General features: G+C 40.6%; 1 protein-coding gene across 6 annotated transcripts; it reads right to left on the bottom strand.

Annotated features, from left to right (window-relative positions):
- Positions 1-565: 565 nt before the first annotated feature.
- swt1 (SWT1 RNA endoribonuclease homolog) lies at positions 566-18,038 on the bottom strand. Of its 6 annotated transcripts, none has more exons than XM_069521680.1 (18): positions 17,855-18,038; positions 17,567-17,639; positions 16,519-16,598; positions 15,325-16,414; positions 15,084-15,213; positions 14,753-14,854; positions 14,340-14,531; positions 13,471-13,564; positions 12,824-13,065; positions 12,296-12,444; positions 11,806-11,944; positions 10,399-10,538; positions 10,022-10,167; positions 9,303-9,449; positions 7,663-7,729; positions 7,500-7,567; positions 1,642-1,783; positions 1,401-1,530 (listed from the first exon to the last, which is right to left on the bottom strand). In XM_069521680.1, the coding sequence occupies exons 2-17, from the start codon at positions 17,633-17,635 to the stop codon at positions 1,657-1,659; spliced, it is 2,982 nt and encodes a 993-aa protein (XP_069377781.1). In that variant the 5' UTR covers positions 17,636-17,639; positions 17,855-18,038; the 3' UTR covers positions 1,401-1,530; positions 1,642-1,656. The 6 variants fall into 6 exon arrangements, with proteins under 6 accessions (XP_069377780.1, XP_069377782.1, XP_069377784.1 ...); XM_069521682.1 differs by having other exon boundaries at positions 1,642-1,762; XM_069521679.1 differs by having other exon boundaries at positions 566-1,783.
- Between the last annotated feature and the right edge of the window lie 1,549 nt (positions 18,039-19,587).

The following is a 19,587-nucleotide window of genomic DNA, read 5'->3' as shown; positions in this document are numbered from 1 at the left end:
ATGTATTTGAAATCAGTTGGTTTTGATTTACATGAATAAGCCGTTACTGATTTGTACGACAGCCCAGACGTACTTGTAATGTTTGTGTTTTGTATTTATTTTCAGATGAGACAGGATCTCTTTGGATTAATGGTTTATGTAATTTGAACTTTTAGGAGTTTATTGGACAGTAGAAAACTCATGATGCCTGAGACGCATCACCAACAAAAAGAGGTCAACATTCTAACTGATAGTTCACTGACAGCTTTGTCTGCAGTGAAGTGACGAGACAGGAAGTTCAGTAAATCCAGATAATCATCGGTTCTCATTATCCGTCCACCAAGCACCTCCACTTCCTCCTGCGTGACGTCTGATGCTTCAGCCTCAACGTGTGTCAGAGCAGCAGCTGGTGTAATCTCAGCCTGTCTGCTGGCGTCACCTGAGCTCTAATCCCTTTAGTCACTACACACACACACGCGTCAGGTGAGCCTCTACTAAAAACTGCTCAGATTAAGTTCCTGAGGCTGAATACATCTGGAGATCAGATGATTAAAAAAAAAAAAAAAAAAACATTTCTCACAAGACAGTGCTTCAAAATTTTTTAATTTCTTGTTTTTAACATAAAACTCTTTTACTTAAAATATATTTTGTTCTCAAATAATTTACACTTATTCTTGGAAACATTGACAAAAAACTGAAAACATCTATTTAATCAAGTCTGAGTTGAAAAACAGTGAAGAGACATTCAACTTATATCTAAGCATGAAAATTCTAATTCAAAACTGTCCCAGCCTCAAAATTCACGGATCAACCAATATGCAAATTAATCACCAACATTACCAGCTAATGTTTGTGACTAAGTGGTGAGAGCTAAATGTTGGCGTAATTCACACGTGCACGGCCCCACTCCGCTACATGTGGGAGGGAGGGTAGACGTGTCATTTGTAACCTGAGTGTAACAGGTATGTCATGTGACTTATGAAACCCTGGCTGTCTGAATCATCTATTTAAACTGTCATTGGGAGACGGAAGTACAAGGATTGAATGCTTGTACTCCCCCCCCCCCCCCCCCCGTATGAGGGATCTGGTGCAGAATTGAAGGCGTCTGTTGGGCCCTGACTGTATTTGTTCTACTTTGAGCCATTCGTCTGAAGTGTCCTCTATCATCACACATTCACGTGGTTCAAAAATGTCACTAATTAAAAATCCAAATTCCCACAAAAATGTCAAAAGCTAATTTAAACATTTAGATGATGATGATGATAATAATAAAAACCAACGCTGTGATTTAACCTTTTTATCAAAATAAAACTTTGAGTATAAATAACAAACTGAACTAAACACCTGAAATATAAACAAGATGAGAAACCACTGCTGAGTCGTTTTGATCATTTTGCAGGATCCAAGTGTAAAATATCTAAATGAAGTTCAGAAAACATTGAAAACAGCTGGATGCAAAACATACAAGCTCCATTTAATAACCGATTTCTCCTTCAGATTTCTCCAGAACATCTACAGTCATTCGTTCAGGGGAACACAACAGCGTGGTCTCTGGAATAAAATGAATGAGAACCCATAAAAATAAAACAGCAGCAGGAGGCACCATAACGGCAAACGTCCCTCACAGCTTTTCCTTCTATGAGTTAATTCAAGGCTGACGACCTGATATGTGTCCGTTCAGGGCGACGTCCTGAAGGTGATGTTGTGACCTGTGGCCCCGACACAACGATCCAGGGCCTCGTGCAGACCCTGGAGCTGCGTCCCTCCGACTCTCAGCTTCTCCCTGAGAACACAGTGGTTGCTCCTTTTTAAACCCAACAGATAAAAAAACATTGAATCATTCAATCATTCAATCAAACATTTGATCAATCAGCCAGCATTCCTGTTCATGTGTTTGTCAGCAGGATTACACAGGGAGATACTTGAACTATAGTGAAACATCTCCCTGTGCAGGTGTATTTATAATGAGGATATTTTGATGTCAGTCCCTCTTATCCAGTTTTAACTGGAGGTGAGAAAAAATGAATTATTCAACTGGATGAGCCTCGTGTCCAGGAGGCAGCATGAGGGATCTAGACTGTACAGAGAAACCCGACAGTTCCCTGACGAGTGAGAACAAAACTAAAACAAAAGCAGACAGACTGGACTGATTCAATCAGCGGAGCTGAGAAAGAGGGAGGGGAGACGAGAAAGGTCTGAATATACTGTGCTATCTGAACGTCAACGATAATAAGAGAGAAATTCCTTTAGGCATTAGACACATTGACAAACACAATATTTCTATTTACATCATCAATCTTCTCCACATTCTGCTCCAGACCAGCACTTGTTTGTGTTTGCTCTTATATTTGATTAAACTTTAGCATCTCATCACAAAACATTTTTAAGTCTAAATCTAAATTTCAGCCGCTGGGACGTTTATCCGGTTCCAAGAATATTCACAAAGTAGATTACAAAAACAAATTGTTCCATTTCATTAAGTTTCCCCTCCAGTCTATTTGGAGTTTGTTCCTCAGTGAAGAGTTGAACGTTACCAAGCCTGTTTTTGCCGCTGTCTGTTTGTGTGCATGTTTGTTTTTAACATCATGCACATTTGAGGAACTGATCTCTGTGTGAATTTAAGGACTATTCTTGATGAAGTAATGTCCTGGTTGTTTTTTTTAATATCTGAATCCCTTTGCAAAGGCAGCAAAACATTTGTTTCATTATCAGGTTGAGAGCTTCAGAACTTTATCTCGCACAATCCGGATGAAGCCAGACTGCTCTCTGCAGACATCTCTGAGGGAACGTTCTATGTGCTGACCGTGTTCAGCACAGAATGTTCGTGACAGACAAAAGAGCTTCTGTGTGAGCAGCAGCTTCCAGAAGATCCACATTCCACCGTCAGCAATTTACGCTCACTTCTCTGCAGCTGAATTCCATTTTTTCTGGTTCCGTATACATGCACGCACTTAGAAATTCACCAGAAAAACACCACATCACAGGATTTCTTTGAGCACAGAAACCTGCACAAAACTGGCTGCTGGAGCCTTGGCAACGGCTGCTTAGCAGCGGAGACACTGAGGGAGCTTGTTGCTTGTTTTGTTTCCTTCTCCGCTTTGTTTCCATTGGAACATTATGTAACTTCAGGGAGGAGAGAAGGAGGAGAGAAAGACCAGAATCTGCTCTTTGTTGATGCCCCCTGTTTTTCACCCGCACGTCTTCTTCCCATTCACTTCCCCCTTCTTCATCCCAGTATGCAGCTGAGTGTTTTCATAACCTGTGCAAACAGCAGGTTGTGTTACCCACTGTTCTCTCCCCAGGAGGTGTTGGGTCCATCGCAGCTGATCTGATTTTCTCTTCTGTGACTCAAAGTCTGTGTGAAACGCCTCCTCTCAAACTGTGGACCCTTCAAAAATCTTGAATGTGAGAAGCATGTCTGACAGCCATCATGCAAACTCACTGACGCACATGAATTCAGCACAGAGTCACTGACCCAGATCAACAACCTATACACAAAGAGGCAGAGCTGATGATTGTGTGTGTGTTGTGTAACAGCCTGTATGTGCTGGACAGGTAGTTAATGGATACCCTCAGAAGACGAGTAACGATTTGCACATAGAACACAGCAGCACATGACGCAGTGACACAACCGATCATGTTGTTCTCGTTGAACAGAAAACCTACAATTAGATTCACTTTCCTACCGAGATTCTGCCAAAGACACGTGGACAATCACCACGGCGACCAACTCTTCATCTCCACCATGCTCTGATTCAGTTTAAAGAAAGAAGATTGTTGATAGCGTCAGGATGTGCAGGAGGGTCAGTGTTTGTAAAGAGAGAAACAAAACTGCTTTGTTCTATTTATATTTTAATCTATTTTTGGTTGTTCTCTTGCACTTGAAGTTTATTTTAATAATTCCCTGTCTTAAAATAAAAAACTCTTTCGCTCTGCGCTCATTTCGCTGAGAGATCATAGACCAAGTTAAACCAAGTTGTCTTTAAACTACTTTTCTTTCCATGTTCGTTTGAAAGCGAATCGCTGACCTCGAAAGTCTGACTCAGTCTCGCTAAAGGTTTCAATACTAACAAGGGAGCACTGGGCTTGCTTATGAAACGTTTGATGAACAAAGATGTGCGAGGGCTTCTGGTGCAGTCGAATCACAGCAGCAAGAGATGAAACAGTTTTATACCTCAGCCATATTATGGAGCAGGGGATGAAAGCAACAGCTTCTATATGTGGCTATAATCCATTTTTCATTTAATTTGTGAAAAAAAAGCTCTGACTCAAGTAAGACAGAGTGGTCTGTCGTAGAACAGCGTCTCTTCAGAAAAAAGGAAATCAATCAACGTAAATGTTCCAGGCTTTCCTCGCTACTTGACCGAGTTAAACAAATCTACTGAGTAAATATTAAGATATAAGATAATACTGCCAGAGGCGACTGCAAAGGATAAGGAGCTTATGTTTGAGGTTGTTTGTCAATGAGTCTGTGAATTGTGTAAGAAGCAACATACACTGATGCAAGCAGGATGTGAGCTTGTATTCAAACATACACTGAACAACGTAGGAGAGAGATGTAATCTAATGTAAACTCATGTGAGATGTGTGGCATTAAAAGGCGTCAGCAGGTGCAACACCAGGAAAATCACAATTAACAGACAATTAGAGCATCGAACGTGCACAGAAATCACAATCACAGGCCGGTAGAAGGAGAAGCATGGATGCTCATACTGAGATATTCCCAGTGACCGGAATCTATTCAGGCAGAAAACAAAACTAGGCTGAGAAACACAGATACTCCAAAACAAATGTGTCTTGTTTTGTGAACCTTTTCTTCCCACTCATTAAAAAAAAACCACAGTAAAAACTAGAATAGCATTTAGGAGAGCACATTCCACTGCGAAGGCCCAACAGTCCCCTTAGTTCAGATTTCTTGACATTTCTAAAACCCTCAAACTCCTGTGAGAGCTTATCTGTTGTTGAGGCCTGTGTGTACTGTTTGTGCCCGTCAATGACCGAGCAGGATCCAGGAACCGGCCTCCCCGAGGCTTTATATAACGTATGACATCATGCCACCGCACTGAGCACAGGAATCAAATATTTAACACTGTGGATAATGCGCTCGCCAAGTAAAGGCCTGGATCTGTTCACAGTGAATGTAACCAATAAAATATTTACAATCACAACACGGGCAGCTTAACTATATCTGTCGGTTGACTGCACTTGTAACAAAAGCTGGGATGACGTGAAAGCTAAGTGCAAAGCTCTTCCACGAAGTGACACAGCAGATGTTGTCTTTAATACTAAATAAACCTTTGGTTTCATTTGGCTTCATGTCATTATTCAAAACAAGAAAGTGCTTCTGTGAAAGACACAGAGATGACGCTGCCAGTTACGTGATGATCATACATCAGAGTTATTTATTTGAAGACATCAATGATTGACTGAAAGTGTCTTAGATCAACTCTACTGAGAGAGAAAGTCAGTATTTCTTGTGCTGGGGTTATGGAATCATTAGAGACGTCACATAACCACCAGCAAACATCATCTGTCTAAAGAAAATCATCTGTTTGGTACATGTAGCTTGTTTCCATGGTTACTACTGGGTTCAACCTCTGCTCATAGAAACAGCTGCACTGTCGCTCCAGAGCCACAACACGGTGAACCACTGAACCAGGAATGACGGACTTTAACTGCTCCTGTGTTTTTACAAACTGTGGATATAATAATAATACATCATTGTTTTTTTTCACTTATATCACCAACACTGATCAATATCCAGAGATCCAGAACAGATCCCTTCGACTTGTCAGTGCTTCCTGGTAAATAACCTGTAGTGTGACACAGTTTCTACATCATCTCTAACCTAGTTTGGCATTTCCGTAATTTATTGGTCAATCTAACAGAAATTTTAATTTCCAAATACATTTCATTATTTTGTCATTTATGTTGATTTAAATCACAGAAAATGCATCGAAACATTACATTTGATGAACTCATTTAAAAAAAGAAATTCTTGATCGATGACACATTTGTTGATTATTGAACTAACAATCGTAATCGTCTTGAGTTTCAGTCCTGCAGATAAAATATATATTCTGTGAGCAAACAGCATATGCTGTCAGTTAGTGTCAGTGACACAGCTCTTCTCACTGTAGCTTAAGCATAAGTTAAACCATTTTATATTTAGGGTGACAAAAAGCGTCCAAAAATACACAGGATGAGTCGGATAACTGTGCACGAACCGGTGTTAATATTTAATCTTAAGACCAGAGATAACAGGGTTTCTGAGGATTTCAGACAGTTATAGCTGCAACCTATTTAACACCCATACTGGACCATAATGTATCTATGTTCAACTGAACTGTGCACACACTAATAATGTTACACCGTCTTAGCCCACATGTCACAAATACCCTGAACAAGCATCGAGACACAACGTGACAAACTAGGTGTACAACAATTCTGACCAGGCCCCACAGTTGGAGTGGTTATTGGTTCCATGTTGGTTTGGTAGTTTTGTTGAAAGGAAATACGTTAAAAATAAAGCAAGAATAAGATTTATGCAGCTTTATAAAAAGTACATTTAATTGAACTTTTTTTAGGTTGCATTATTTTTATTAAATGAAGTGCATAATCCAATCTGATTTAAGATAATTTGAGGCATTTTAAGACTGAAAATTGTGAGTGAAACGTCAAGGAGAGAGGACACAAAGCTTGGCTTTACTTAAAAGATACTTCTATATTTCACATAATGATATATAGCTGTTTATAATACAGCTATTTAAAATATATAGACCACTGAAGTGACATTAACTCACTGTGGCTGTGATCTAGGCCCGTCATTGTAAATCAACACTTTCTTTACTTTATGAGAATTTATATGGGTCCACATAGAAGCACTGTTTAATCTCCAGTGTTTAAATACAGTCTGTCGCTTACTTAACAAATATTACCTCTTCCCTCTACCTCTTAAATCCTAGAGCAATACTAACATTCATAAATGTAAACAGGTAAATCATCACCCTCTAAGTTTAAGTGTGTGATAACTGCATGGGAACAATGCAGTGCCATGTCGTGATTACTGAGGTATGCCTATTCCATTATTGAGGTTGAAATACCTGTTGAGCATTCCCTCAAGGAAATATGTTCAGTGGCAGATGTTTGGGAGTGTTGTCATAACCACTAACGTGAACTCTGCAGGGGATATGTTGAAGGAAGGTGTTTTGTTACAAAGGCTTTGACTCTGACAAAAACCTGCCCGGACACGCTGCGACAAAGACAACCTGACAATGCTTGATTGTGATATGAGGCCAGACGAAATGTGCTGTTAAATCCATAGAACAAACTCAGTGGGGGACGCTGCTCGATGTATTCACCATAGTTTTGCAGTATCATGGTTTCATCGTCTGGTATTGTGATCGGATAATGAGGACGTTTGTATTGCAGTGTTTATTGTTTCCAGTTTCTAGATCTATACCTCAAGTGTGTGTGTGTGTGTGTGTGTGTGTGTGTGTGTGTGTGTGTGTGTGTCCTACCTGTACTCCTGTTGTGAGAAACAATTAAGCAGGTCTTCGGCTGTCAGTCTGGAGTCCACATTAACAACCTAAAACACAATGCATACAAAGCTGAGCTCTAAATCGACACATTAAGGTGAGCTCAACATAACAAAGAACACTGTTTGATAATAACTCTGCCAACCTTGTGAGAGTGGATGATGCTGAGCAGTGTCTGGACTTTCTCCAAACTAGGGACGGAGGACAACACACTGAAGAACAAAAAAACAGACACATTTTAGAAATATTTTCACTTCGAAGCTAAAACATTTTAATCATCGACTCAGTGAGACTGTTTCATTTTTCCACCAGAATTCAGATTCAAATAGCAAATTTAGTTCAGGGAGACAGGACTTTGTTGTCCTGATTGATAATTCATTATGTTTGACCATAATGAATTATCAGTCCCTTTCTTTTCATAATTACTTTTCTGTCTGAATCTGCAAACCACAGGAGCACATAACTCAGAAATGTTTTATTTATCCATCCATCAGCACGCACCTGACAAAAACGCACACAATGGCGTAACGCACACAAATGCACGCCGTTTATTTATATTGCACCTTTTAACGACGAGGCAATTCGTCCACACAAACGCACACACATCACTGTCAGTGACTCCGGAGAGTGGAGAGAAACACAGAAACAGAGAGAACGTAATGAAAGTCAGGCAGCGAAAGATGAGGAAGAGAAAATGGCCATTTGAGTCCTAAATTATCCATATCTTACATCCATGGAATGAGAAAAATGACTGAGAGGGATACGGAGGGAGATGAGTCATAGCTCTGCTCAAACACGTGAAAATGAGTCTGGCTGTCTCCTAGGCAACAGTGTTCGAGATGCCCAATACACTCACGCATGTTCACAGATGAGTGCAAAGACACGGAGTAAACACAGAGAGAGGCGAAGGAAGCATAAAAGCAAAAATAAGTAATACCTAAAATGACAAACAAAATAATTTGACGAGCACTTTGACATTTTAGTTTGGTCCATGTCCAATCTGCAAACATGGAAGAGGAGGAGATAATGACTGCAGCCCGCCACTCAAGACACTCTGGCTTCACTTTTGTCGAGCTGCAATATCGTCCATCCTTATATACAGTCTATGGAGCCACCATGTTCACTTCAACACCAGAACTGAAGCAGTTAAATAGAATCAAGCCATCAATCATTTTGTATTATTTACAATTATACTTTTCCTACTGTGACATGTTAAAACACCTTCTGTGTAAAATGTCTACTGTCGCACCTGCCAGGCAGCCGAGCACCAATTATGACGAGTGAACATGAAGGACCTTGACTGCAAACATGCCGCTAAAGATTAAACTGAACAGAAATGGACACAACCACTGCTTCAGTGTTGGGCTGCCTGTTGCATCATGGGAAAGGTGATAAGGCAGAGCTACAAGGTCAAGCAGATTACAGCCAGGCCAACACTACATGCCAAGTAGGGCCTGAGAGCTGTGAGGTCATACAACACATACACACACGTAACCAGGACATAGGAAGATGAAGGTTGGTTAAGGACAGATCAAGGACGGTTTGGAGGGGCTTCTTAGAGGGACTGACTGTGTCTCACAAAGGTGAGACACACCTAGATCCCCACTGATATGGATTTTTGAGGGCCAATAAAAACTGCATATAGATAGATAGTACAAAATGTCCCTTGTCTTGTCCCAGCTTGAACTCAAATGATCAGTTGTAACAGACTGACACTATTGTGGCAGACAGGCAGAGGAGCCGGGTGTTTGTGCTGACAGCAGTGATAAGAGGCAGCTGAGATACCTGCTGAAGGCTTGAAGCAGCTGTGAGACCATGGTGGACAGTTTCTGCAAACAAGCCAAAGCGTCCTGTGGTGGCGGAGGAACCCCCGCTGGCTGAACACTCTGCATGGTGTGAGGGTCAAAGCCCAGCGCTTTGAACACTTCCAAGCTGAAACATGACAGAAAATAATGACCTCGTAGGTCGATGGAGGGAAAAAACAGAACACATATCAAAATAACCAACTTCCAAATTGTCGCTTTTGTTCCTACAAATGATTTCATGAACGATTTATTGTAATTATAATCACGGGGATGGAGTCTGGTTGAGTTTTCAACAAGTCCTTTGTTGTTTACTTGTTTACTGTCAACTGTTGTGATAAATGTCCTCTTTGCCGCAGGAGAGAACAACGTTTGAATGATAACAATGATGATAACTATCAAAACAAGTATCAGGAAAAAACTGTAAGACATGAGCCCTAACTGTTGTCGGCAGTAGTTATAAAAAATAATAATCATAAGAGGAATCCAAGCACTGCATCCATCAACTGGAAATAACTGCCCTGCAACTGTATGCCTCCGCAAACCAGCACAGCTTCCAACTATATTCATTTTTTCCCAGACTCATATGAGGTCACTATGACCATATGAGAACTGGTCAGATTTTGAGGAAAGGTCCCATTGACCCTGACCTTTGAGCTCCCCAATGTCCCCAGTACAAGCATAAAAAATCATTACACTCACCTTACTTGATACACGTTGCACCAGATGTTCTCAAACAGGGCCCATACTTCCTGATGAGTGACCTGAGCAGACATGACATCTTCATCGTCTTCATCATTCATGACAACATCGCAGGCAGGAGGTTCCCCCGACACACACAGATGAAGCTGTTCATTAATTAGAAAAATATTATATAGAATCCAACACTGTAAAAATAAGAGGCTGTGTGTAGTAAGAAAATACATCCTGCTTTCTGGGTACTCAATTTGGTTGTTATTATAAGATCTTTCACACTAAGAGAGAAAAGACTTCCTCAAAGTGACTCACTGTGTATAGACAGGAAATAAACAAGAGGAAAGGACACAATGAATTAAACTTCACATGTGCTCAACACAGACCTGAGGTTGTAGCTTATTGAAAATGTTGTCCATTATGGAAATGGAACCGGCTACAAGGCTCGAACTTTTCCCAAATGCTTTCACAAGCTCCTTGGCTCCTTGAAGGGCCTTTAAAGTAGCATCACAGTCCACGGTTTTACCTGAAATCAGATGTATATGGGAAGTCAGAAATAGGGCATGGATGAAGATGAACACTGTAGTTTAAACACAGTTAACTGTCACTGTACACTGAAATGAATGTCCTCGTTGCTGTGAATGGGGTATAATATGGAACAATTCAAGAGAGCCACTCATACAGAAAACTATTTCTTTTATGAGAGGATGTTTGTGTAACGAAGAACTGATGAATATTAAGATGGAAGCCAAAAGCAGAGAGAGGGACACTTAACATGGGCCATTCACACAATTTCTAGAGGCCTATGGAGAGTCTGTCCTCACAAGTGTAGCTACACTCAACACACACACACACACACACACACACACACACACACACACACACACACACACACACACACACACACACACACACACACACACACACACACACACACACACACACACACACACACACACACACACACAGCCTGTACAGAGACCATAGAATCACTTGTAGTACTTTTCCACTCCAACATTTACTATCCTCACACACACCGTTTATCCCTCCTTCCTTCCTCCTCCTCCTCTTCCTCCTACTCTTGGAGTCCTGGCACTGAGCCAGGCTGCGTGGTACCAAGAAATTCAGAATCATGCTCGTGAAGCGAGGATACAAGTAACAAGGGCAAAACTCTTATTGTTTTAGCTATCAACATTCTTGGATGGCTTACTAAGCATTGGGCCACTGGTGTGGCAGTTGATCCAACACTAAGCCTGAATCTGACACACACACACACACACACACACACACACACACACACACACACACACACACACACACACACACACACACACACACACACACACACACACACACACACACACACACACACACTGTAAGCATACGTAATTAGAGCCAGTGATGAGATCCAGAGGAAGTACTGCTGCAGTGGGCGACTCAGCATCTCTCTGACACACATTTGAGTGTCCTGCTTTCACCGATGACCTGATTCTGTATGTAATTCTGTGGGGTTCTAGCGCAGTGCAGGTCAGCCAGCGTCATACTGGAGTAAGGCTTTTATCTGAGGCATGAGTCAGTATTTCATACCACTGTCCCAAGAGGAACAGAAACATTCTTTGAGGCTTATGATGTGAATATAAGACGGTTTCATCTAACAACCATTATATTTAACCAGTCTAAACCTATTTAACACCAGGATCTTTGAACAAATAACTACCTACAAACCCTCAGCTTTTAGTGTTTGAAAACCACTGAAATTTTTAAGAACATTTTGCCCACTGCCACATACAGACCTGAGTTGAAAAATTCAATGAGATTTAACACAGTTTGCTCATTCCGGCGCGGGACAATGTGGCCAAATACGGCAATCCAGTGTTTTTTCAGGCAGTGTAGGACGTCTTGAAGAGTCCACGGTGGTTTGAGATAAACTATCTGTTAAAAGAAAGAAACAGTTAAACAAGAGCAGTGATTAAGTTATTCTGATTTAAATCATATTGCAGTTCAATTTACATTCATGCAACTTATTATTCATCATTATAAAATGCAAACCTCACTATATAAAGTAACCTATTACATTATCTCTATTATATTACCTATTTTTGTATTCTGGTTTATATTTTACAGAAACTGTTTGACCCTTTGCAATATATATATATATATATATATATCAGGTATCCATTCTGTCTTTTAATTTTATTTTCCCCCTTCTGTTGTCTGATTTTGAGACATTTATTTAAATATCCTCTCAAGGATAATGTGAAATTATGAAACCAAAGGTTTTACCTCTAACCAGAGGTCTTCATAAGCCGCCTTCATCTCCACCTCCAACACATGTGACAGCACTTCCCGCAGGCTATCTTCTAGCTCAGAAAGACATCCACTAAGGTCCCATTTTGCCTTCGCTTCTTCTCCTCCACTGAGCTGCTGTTTATCTGTGATCAGTCAAATATATCCACACTTTGTCAGTATGGAAACAACGCAATATATGGCAACTGCTATCCTTTACATGCAAGTTGCTGTACATCAAAAACATACTGTTAAGCTTAATACTAACTGAGAGTGCGTAGGTGAAAATGGCATTTTATTTCTGCTTTTATTTTATGCTTATCAAAACAGATTTGTTTGATGTAGCTGATGCTGTCACCTGAATTTTACAGTTAGTACAGATTGACTGAAGGAAAGAGAGCAGTAAAACAGAAAGAGGTGGGTGGCATGTGCATGGATGGTATGTGCTATTAACTACTGCACTATGATGGAGTAAGCCAGGTAATTTCCTGTTTTGCATGAAGAACACATTAATCCACGGCTCACATTTCATTACGGGTGCCACAGAAAGGCCTGTTCTCTCTTGAGTATGAGGCTGGGCTGGCGTGTGACTCCTGCTCAGGGGTGGTGATGAGATCTCAGGTCTTGTTTGAGGCACCATGGGAGCCTGAATGTTTAGGAGAGGATGAGGGCTTTGTCTCGATCTCCCAACCTCTGCCTCCAAATCATTCTTGCTGAGGGCCTTCACCCCGCTCAGGAGGGCTTTACTGCACAGGTTCTTATCATTACTAGAGGGGAAAGAGCGAGAGTGTCGTGTAGCATTCATTAAGAAACTTCTAATCTCAGCTAAATGTCCGATGTCTGCTCATTCCTTTCTCATTTATTTCAGTGATATTAACAATAACAGTGTTGGGCATAGCAGCAGACAGAGAAATAGACCAAAAGGAGAAATCATGTGAAACAATCCCACAGCCATTTCCATTGAGTTAAAAGGATTCCCGACCTCAACTAACAATTCCTTGCTCAGCACATCTATTCTTGCCCAATTACTGTGTCTGGCTTTATCTTTCTCTCATCCCAACTGGAACTATCTGGCTGGACCCACTCACTGTCACATGCATGTGCATTATTTGCAGAGGACACACACTCTGCAGCAGCAGTACTACACAGCAGGGGGGGAGGGGGATACTCACGAGCATAGGATGAGAGCACGCCCTGGGTACAGACTCTGGTATTGCAGGCAGCACTGCAGAACTCTGTCATCATTATTCTCAGCATTCAGGCCATCTGGGGACAAGGTGTCACGCAGCCAACGAGGAAGTAACAGGGTGAGACAAAAGAAAAACATTCCATATAAAGACAGAGAGACATGTTTAATTCACGATACTGAAAGCACATGGATGAGTGCATTATCACTTTGTACAAAAAAGCACAGCATGTCTTTTTTTCTTTTAAAGACAATAAGGAAGATTCACAATTGAGCAACACAAGACAGAGACTTCAGATCTATGTCAATTGATTCACTAAATGGCTTGTATGCCCCTAAACACTTAGCTTTTTACCCGGTCCTTCCTGAAGACATTATACTGCCAATGTTGAAAAATTAATGTTTGATCAATTTTACATACAGCTAAGAAGTGGGTTACCTTACGCTTGGGTTCAACCACACACTGTATGCTATGATGTTAAATCCTGGAGGACCAGCTTAGTGCAAGTGCCACCTTCTGTTTAATAAAGAAATGACTGCATGACCATAATCTCTCGCACCACATACACTGTACTTTAAACTAGAGAAGGGTCAAAATTAGACCATATATCAACTTGTAAAAAATGTAAACAAATACAATGGGAAAATGGCAGAACTATAAAAAAAAGCAGACCCTCAATCTGTGTTTTCTGTTTAGCATCAAATGGCTGTAATTACTTATTTTGTAAACAAGAGTGATTTTTATCAGTCATCATGTCCCAACAGTTCTCAGTAGAAATCTGATACAAGCTCATGGACAGACCTAAATATTCAAAGCACTGAAAATACCATGAATTTCCTGAAATCCACACTTACTGCTGCTCTCAGTGGCCTGCTGCATCGATTGGCCCCAGAGGTTCGATTCCCGGCCCTTCAGAGTGTTGTAAATGTACGATATGGCAGGAGTAGCCAGGTGTGCCACAGAACCTGACAGGCCTTTCCCTCTTTTTAAGGAATCCAACTCCTGAAGCACCACCCAGGGGATCAGGACAACAGGGAAGCCCAGGGCTAACAGAGCACGAGAAGGAGAGAGAGCAAGTGGTGATGGTTCCACGTTAAATACATTTTTTTATTATAGTTGAGGATATATATTCACAAAATGTAAACATGGGATTTGATACTTGTTTGGCAATATGTTTATTTAATTATAATATCCCTTTTAACATTACTAGTTAAATACAGCTGGAAACCACTTAAGAAATATTGATGACAAAAATAATCTTGAACACCTCCAAGGCCAAGAGATTGGATCTTTTTCACATAATCCAGGTGACTGAGGAGAATGTTGGTGTCCAGAACCAGGATAAGGTTTTGTGGGGGGGATTGTTTACCTGTAATAATACACAAAGTTCAAGTTAATTCAATTCTTTGTTGTTGAATGTCAAATGTCAACACCTGAATAAAATAAACTGCTCATGATTATATCTGAAGTGCATCCCTATGAGTAAAGCATTCATTCTGCAGCAGGAACAAACCAAAGGAAAGGAATGTGTCCTTTATGTGTGTGTATAAATATACACACTGGAACATATATAAATACATATACCATAAAGAACTTACAGTATTGATCTGTAGCTTGCTCTTCTTGAGGATCTATGTCCATACAGGTCAGTTCTCCATAGCTCTGCATTACATTCACCTCCAATTTCTTCTCATTACGGGCAAGATGAAGCTCATCAACCACCTGCATCTACAGAACACAACATTTATAAAAGTAAATATGAACATACTCTCTGCCATTGTGACAACATACTGAAGCCATTTATCCTGTTGTCAGAGTAAATGTTTATTTTTTCATTACCTGGTCGTACCATGGCTCTTGGGTGGCATCGCATACAGTTTGGATTGGGTCAGACAAGGAAGACCTCTTATCTTGTCCTTCAGATGAAAGACTCTGAGTTACATTGAAAAAGCTCTGAAGTTGTTGAACTGTTTCCTGCTTGGAGTTTGTTACTTTGGCCCCAGAGTCTGAAAGCTCAGTCCCATGTTTGAGATTTCTTTTAGCAGGAATGGCATCACTGTTGTTGTCTTTACAATCCACTGGTCTTGGTTGAACCTTCTTTGGTATCTTAAAATTGGGAGGCAGAGATGGTGTGAGAGAATCTTTTTGATGCAGAGCAGATGATGACCTAGCTGTCTTATGTGACGATGGTGTGACTCTACTCTGGATTGAAGTGACACTCTTCACCAGCTTTGAGCTTCTCTCTGAGGTAGTGTGCTTTGCTGAGGAGGACCGGTTTGTGGTGGAGGCAGATGGAGGTTTAGCGTCTGTACACCGGCTCCTTTTGGCCTTTGACTCAGTCTCTTGATGCCGTTGGCACATCTTTTTGGTCAGCTCCTTTCTCTTCTCCAGTAAAGAATCTGTGAAGACAGAGGACGTCCTGCTTGGTTCCTTGGTCTTCATACTGTTGCTCTCCCTTCTAGTCCTTGGTGGTTCCTCAGTTCTGCATCTTTTCTTCTCTACTTTGTGCCTCTGTTCTTTCTGCTCAGCAGAAACGAAACCAGGACACGTTCGCGTCTGTAAATTTGATGGGCTCCTCCGGGAAGACGTTTCAGTTAAGCTGCCTTTAGAGATCCGCTCTGTTTTCTGAGATACTCTACCTGAAGTGTCAGAACTCGAGGGCTTTGAGGGTCCTCTTTCCATAGTCTTACTCCCACTAACAGTTCTATGTTTCCCTGAAATATAATTCTTTGTTTCACCAGAGCAATTTCCCCCATGGAATGGCAAAGAGACACTTTTTGTTTTTGTACATTCTTCTCCCTTATTAACAGGTTTCTGGTCTGTTGCCTGTGTTTTTGTGAGTCTGTAGACCGGCGTTTTGATCCGGCGGGTGCTTTGAGAATCATCTTTAGTTGAAGGAGAATAAAACTTTTCCTGTTTTGCTGCACAGCTACATGTAGAAGAAGACAGGTAATATCACAGTCAGTGATAATCATATAAATTGAAAGATGAATGATACTGATGATAGTTAGTATATTGTTTGTCATTACTGACATTGTTGTTAAAACCTCTGACCTCTCCTGCCTCCTCTCAACCTGTTTGGAACTGTCGGCGACACTTTGTTTTTTGGATGCCTAGAAAAAAAGACAGATAAAACACAAAATATCATGTGAACAGCTCGTTGTGAGGACAAGATACTTTGTCAGGTATTTTAAATTTTGCTACAACCAAAAACAGGATTCTTGTAGACCTGTACAAGTATCTGATTTTTCTATTTGGAAATTAAGCTCTAAATGAATAATAAAGGAGTAGACAAGTTCAGTGGGTGGGAGTGAGAATCTGGGTTATCCACTTGCTCACACAAAGAAACGCCATCTGTGATTCCACCAAGGTTAGACTTATCATTTCAACAACTGTCAGGACAGTAGTTTTCGCAGTACTATTGAGGGTAAACAAAGTCCTGAACCACTTTTCTCATGGGGTACCATGAGTTTATGGTTTGGTTGTTGATAGACTGCATTCATGTTATGACATTCTTTGTTGCCTGCACGCAGCCTTCGATCCTCAGCTGGAGCCCTGCAGACTGTTCCAAAGTTGAGGTTGAAAACTAACGGTGACTATGCTTTTGCCATTAGTGCCCCTCGGCTTTGGAACAGCTACCTGAGGAGATGAGGCTCGCAGAGACAATGACTTCTTTTAAATCACTCTATTGACTGGCTTCATGTGATGTCATGGTTTTACTGTATTTTTATTGTTTCCCTTCCACCTTTTATTTTACTTGTTCATTTATTTGATTTGTCATATTTCTGCTGACACAGCTCTATATTAATTCATTTAACTTGAACACTACCTTGTTTCCGTTGGTTGTCTGGCCTCCTTGTCACATTGCATCCTGCTGATTGTTATTTCTTCTTATATTTACTTCTCTTGCTTTGCTATCGAACCACTGAGTAAACTCTGTTTTATCTTTAAGTGCTATATGAATAAGGTTTATTATTATTAATACTATTATTATGATTAAAATTACATATGAAAACAGAGGATTTCCTCCACACAGACAGCTCGGATCAACAATAGTAAAGATAAGTGTCATCTTCCTCACCTTCTCATCTTCCTCACTGGAGGATGAAGACGACTTCTTGCGTCTTCTCTTTTTGGACTTTTTAGACATTTTCCTGTGAAGGGTTAGAAGAAAAAAACACTTCAACAAGACACAACGACCTCTGGCTCTTCACAGAAATGAGCAGCTGTGTCGCAAATATCTATCCATACTAATGTTGTCGATTTCTAATTTCTAATCTGAAAAGATCTAATATAAAGAGTTAAGCTAAAGGTCAACTTAGACACAACAACACTACAGAACATCTACAGTCATCATTAGCACACCTACCGTTAGCTCATTTAAGCTAGCTGATGGACAGCGAGAGGAAATCCGCGTCGGTGCGAGCTAACTATGTTTCATTAAAGTCTGTTCACGTAGATTATCTCTGGAATAAAACAAGTATGATGAGTTCACCAGTTTCATTCTTAGTCCATTTGAAAACATCCGCTACACTTCCGCATTTTCTTCTTCTACCACGTCTGAATGTACTTCCAGTCGGGACAGTAGCGCCTCACAGTGGTCTGGAGTGGAAACCTCTTAGACGGTGATGAGTAGACATGGTGTAAAATCTTGTTTGTTTGTTCTCCTGTCTGTTCTCCTGTCTGTTCCCCTGTCTGTTCCCCTGTCTGTTCTCCTGTCTGTTCTCCTGTCTGTTCTCCTGTCTGCTCTCCTGTCTGTTCTCCTGTCTGTTCTCCTGTCTATTCTCCTGTCTGCTCTCCTGTCTGTTCTCCTGTCTGTTCTCCTGTTTGTTCTCCTGTCTGTTCTCCTGTCTGTTCTCCTGTTTGTTCTCCTGTTTGTTCTCCTGTCTGTTCTCCTGTTTGTTCTCCTGTCTGTTCTCCTGTCTGTTCCCCTGTCTGTTCTCCTGTCTATTATTTTGTCTGTTCTCCTGTCTGTTCCCCTGTCTGTTCTCCTGTCTATTATTTTGTCTGTTCTCCTGTCTGCTCTCCTGTCTGTTCTCCTGTCTGTTCTCCTGTCTGTTCTCCTGACTGCTCTCCTGTCTGTTCTCCTGTCTGCTCTCCTGTCTGTTCTCCTGTCTGTTCTCCTGTCTGTTTGTTAATTGATCTCTAAATGTTTATTAAAAACTTTTCCTGAATGACACTTTTCAAGTTTCAAGTTTCTAGTCTTTTATTTCTTTAATCAATTGTTTATAATGATGATGAATCAATCAAATCCATCAGAGATAGATATTAAAAATAATAAGAAATAAAAATGATGTATCATAATAATAATTATACAACATGATGGTGATGATGATGATTATATTTAATGAATCATACAATTTTCCACTCCATTTATTATTGTTTCATATGTATACAAATGGACTTGACTTTTCCATTTTTATCATAGGAAACAAACAATCATGTGTAGGACAGTTTGGCCTTGCAGAGGTATTTGCTGTCCTGAGTTCCATTCTAGTTGTAACTTTAATCTATTCATGGTCTCAGCTTTAACATGTGATTTTCCCCAGGAGACATTTTTCACAAAAACATTGATCAACACACATTTACTTCAACAAGTCTTCATGAGCCTGTATGAGCATATTGAGAGAGTGCCACAAATTTATACAGAATAGTCCTTTTTTATAATCAATACTGCACTTGCATTTATATTCCACACAGTGGCGCTGTTGCTCCAGCTACTGTTCCAGTGTTCCCTCCATCACACTGTGATCAGCAGAAGTTAAAAGTGTATCAAAGTACTTCATCATTTTGAGGTAGTTGTACATACAGTAGTACATTGAATATTTTTATTTTCTGCTACATTACCCCCACTCCGCTCCTCACTACCCAAATGCTCCAAATAAAAATTTTACTTAAGTAAAACATCTTTACTCATCATGGCAGAATTTTCTGGTATTTCTGAAGTAGAAGTTTTAAATACCTCTACCAGCGTGAGGATTTACAGAGAGCAAAGAGAAACAAAGCTGCTGAAGACTGTGGAGGAGACAGAAATCAGACGAGTGACAGACGAGCGGTGAGCAGTTTCAGCTGTAAGGGAATAATCTGTGACCACATCAGTAA

This window comes from Paralichthys olivaceus, chromosome 3, assembly GCF_024713975.1.
Source record: "Paralichthys olivaceus isolate ysfri-2021 chromosome 3, ASM2471397v2, whole genome shotgun sequence".
Classification (NCBI taxonomy): Eukaryota; Metazoa; Chordata; class Actinopteri; order Pleuronectiformes; family Paralichthyidae; genus Paralichthys; species Paralichthys olivaceus.
This window is presented reverse-complemented; position numbering and strand designations above follow the sequence as displayed.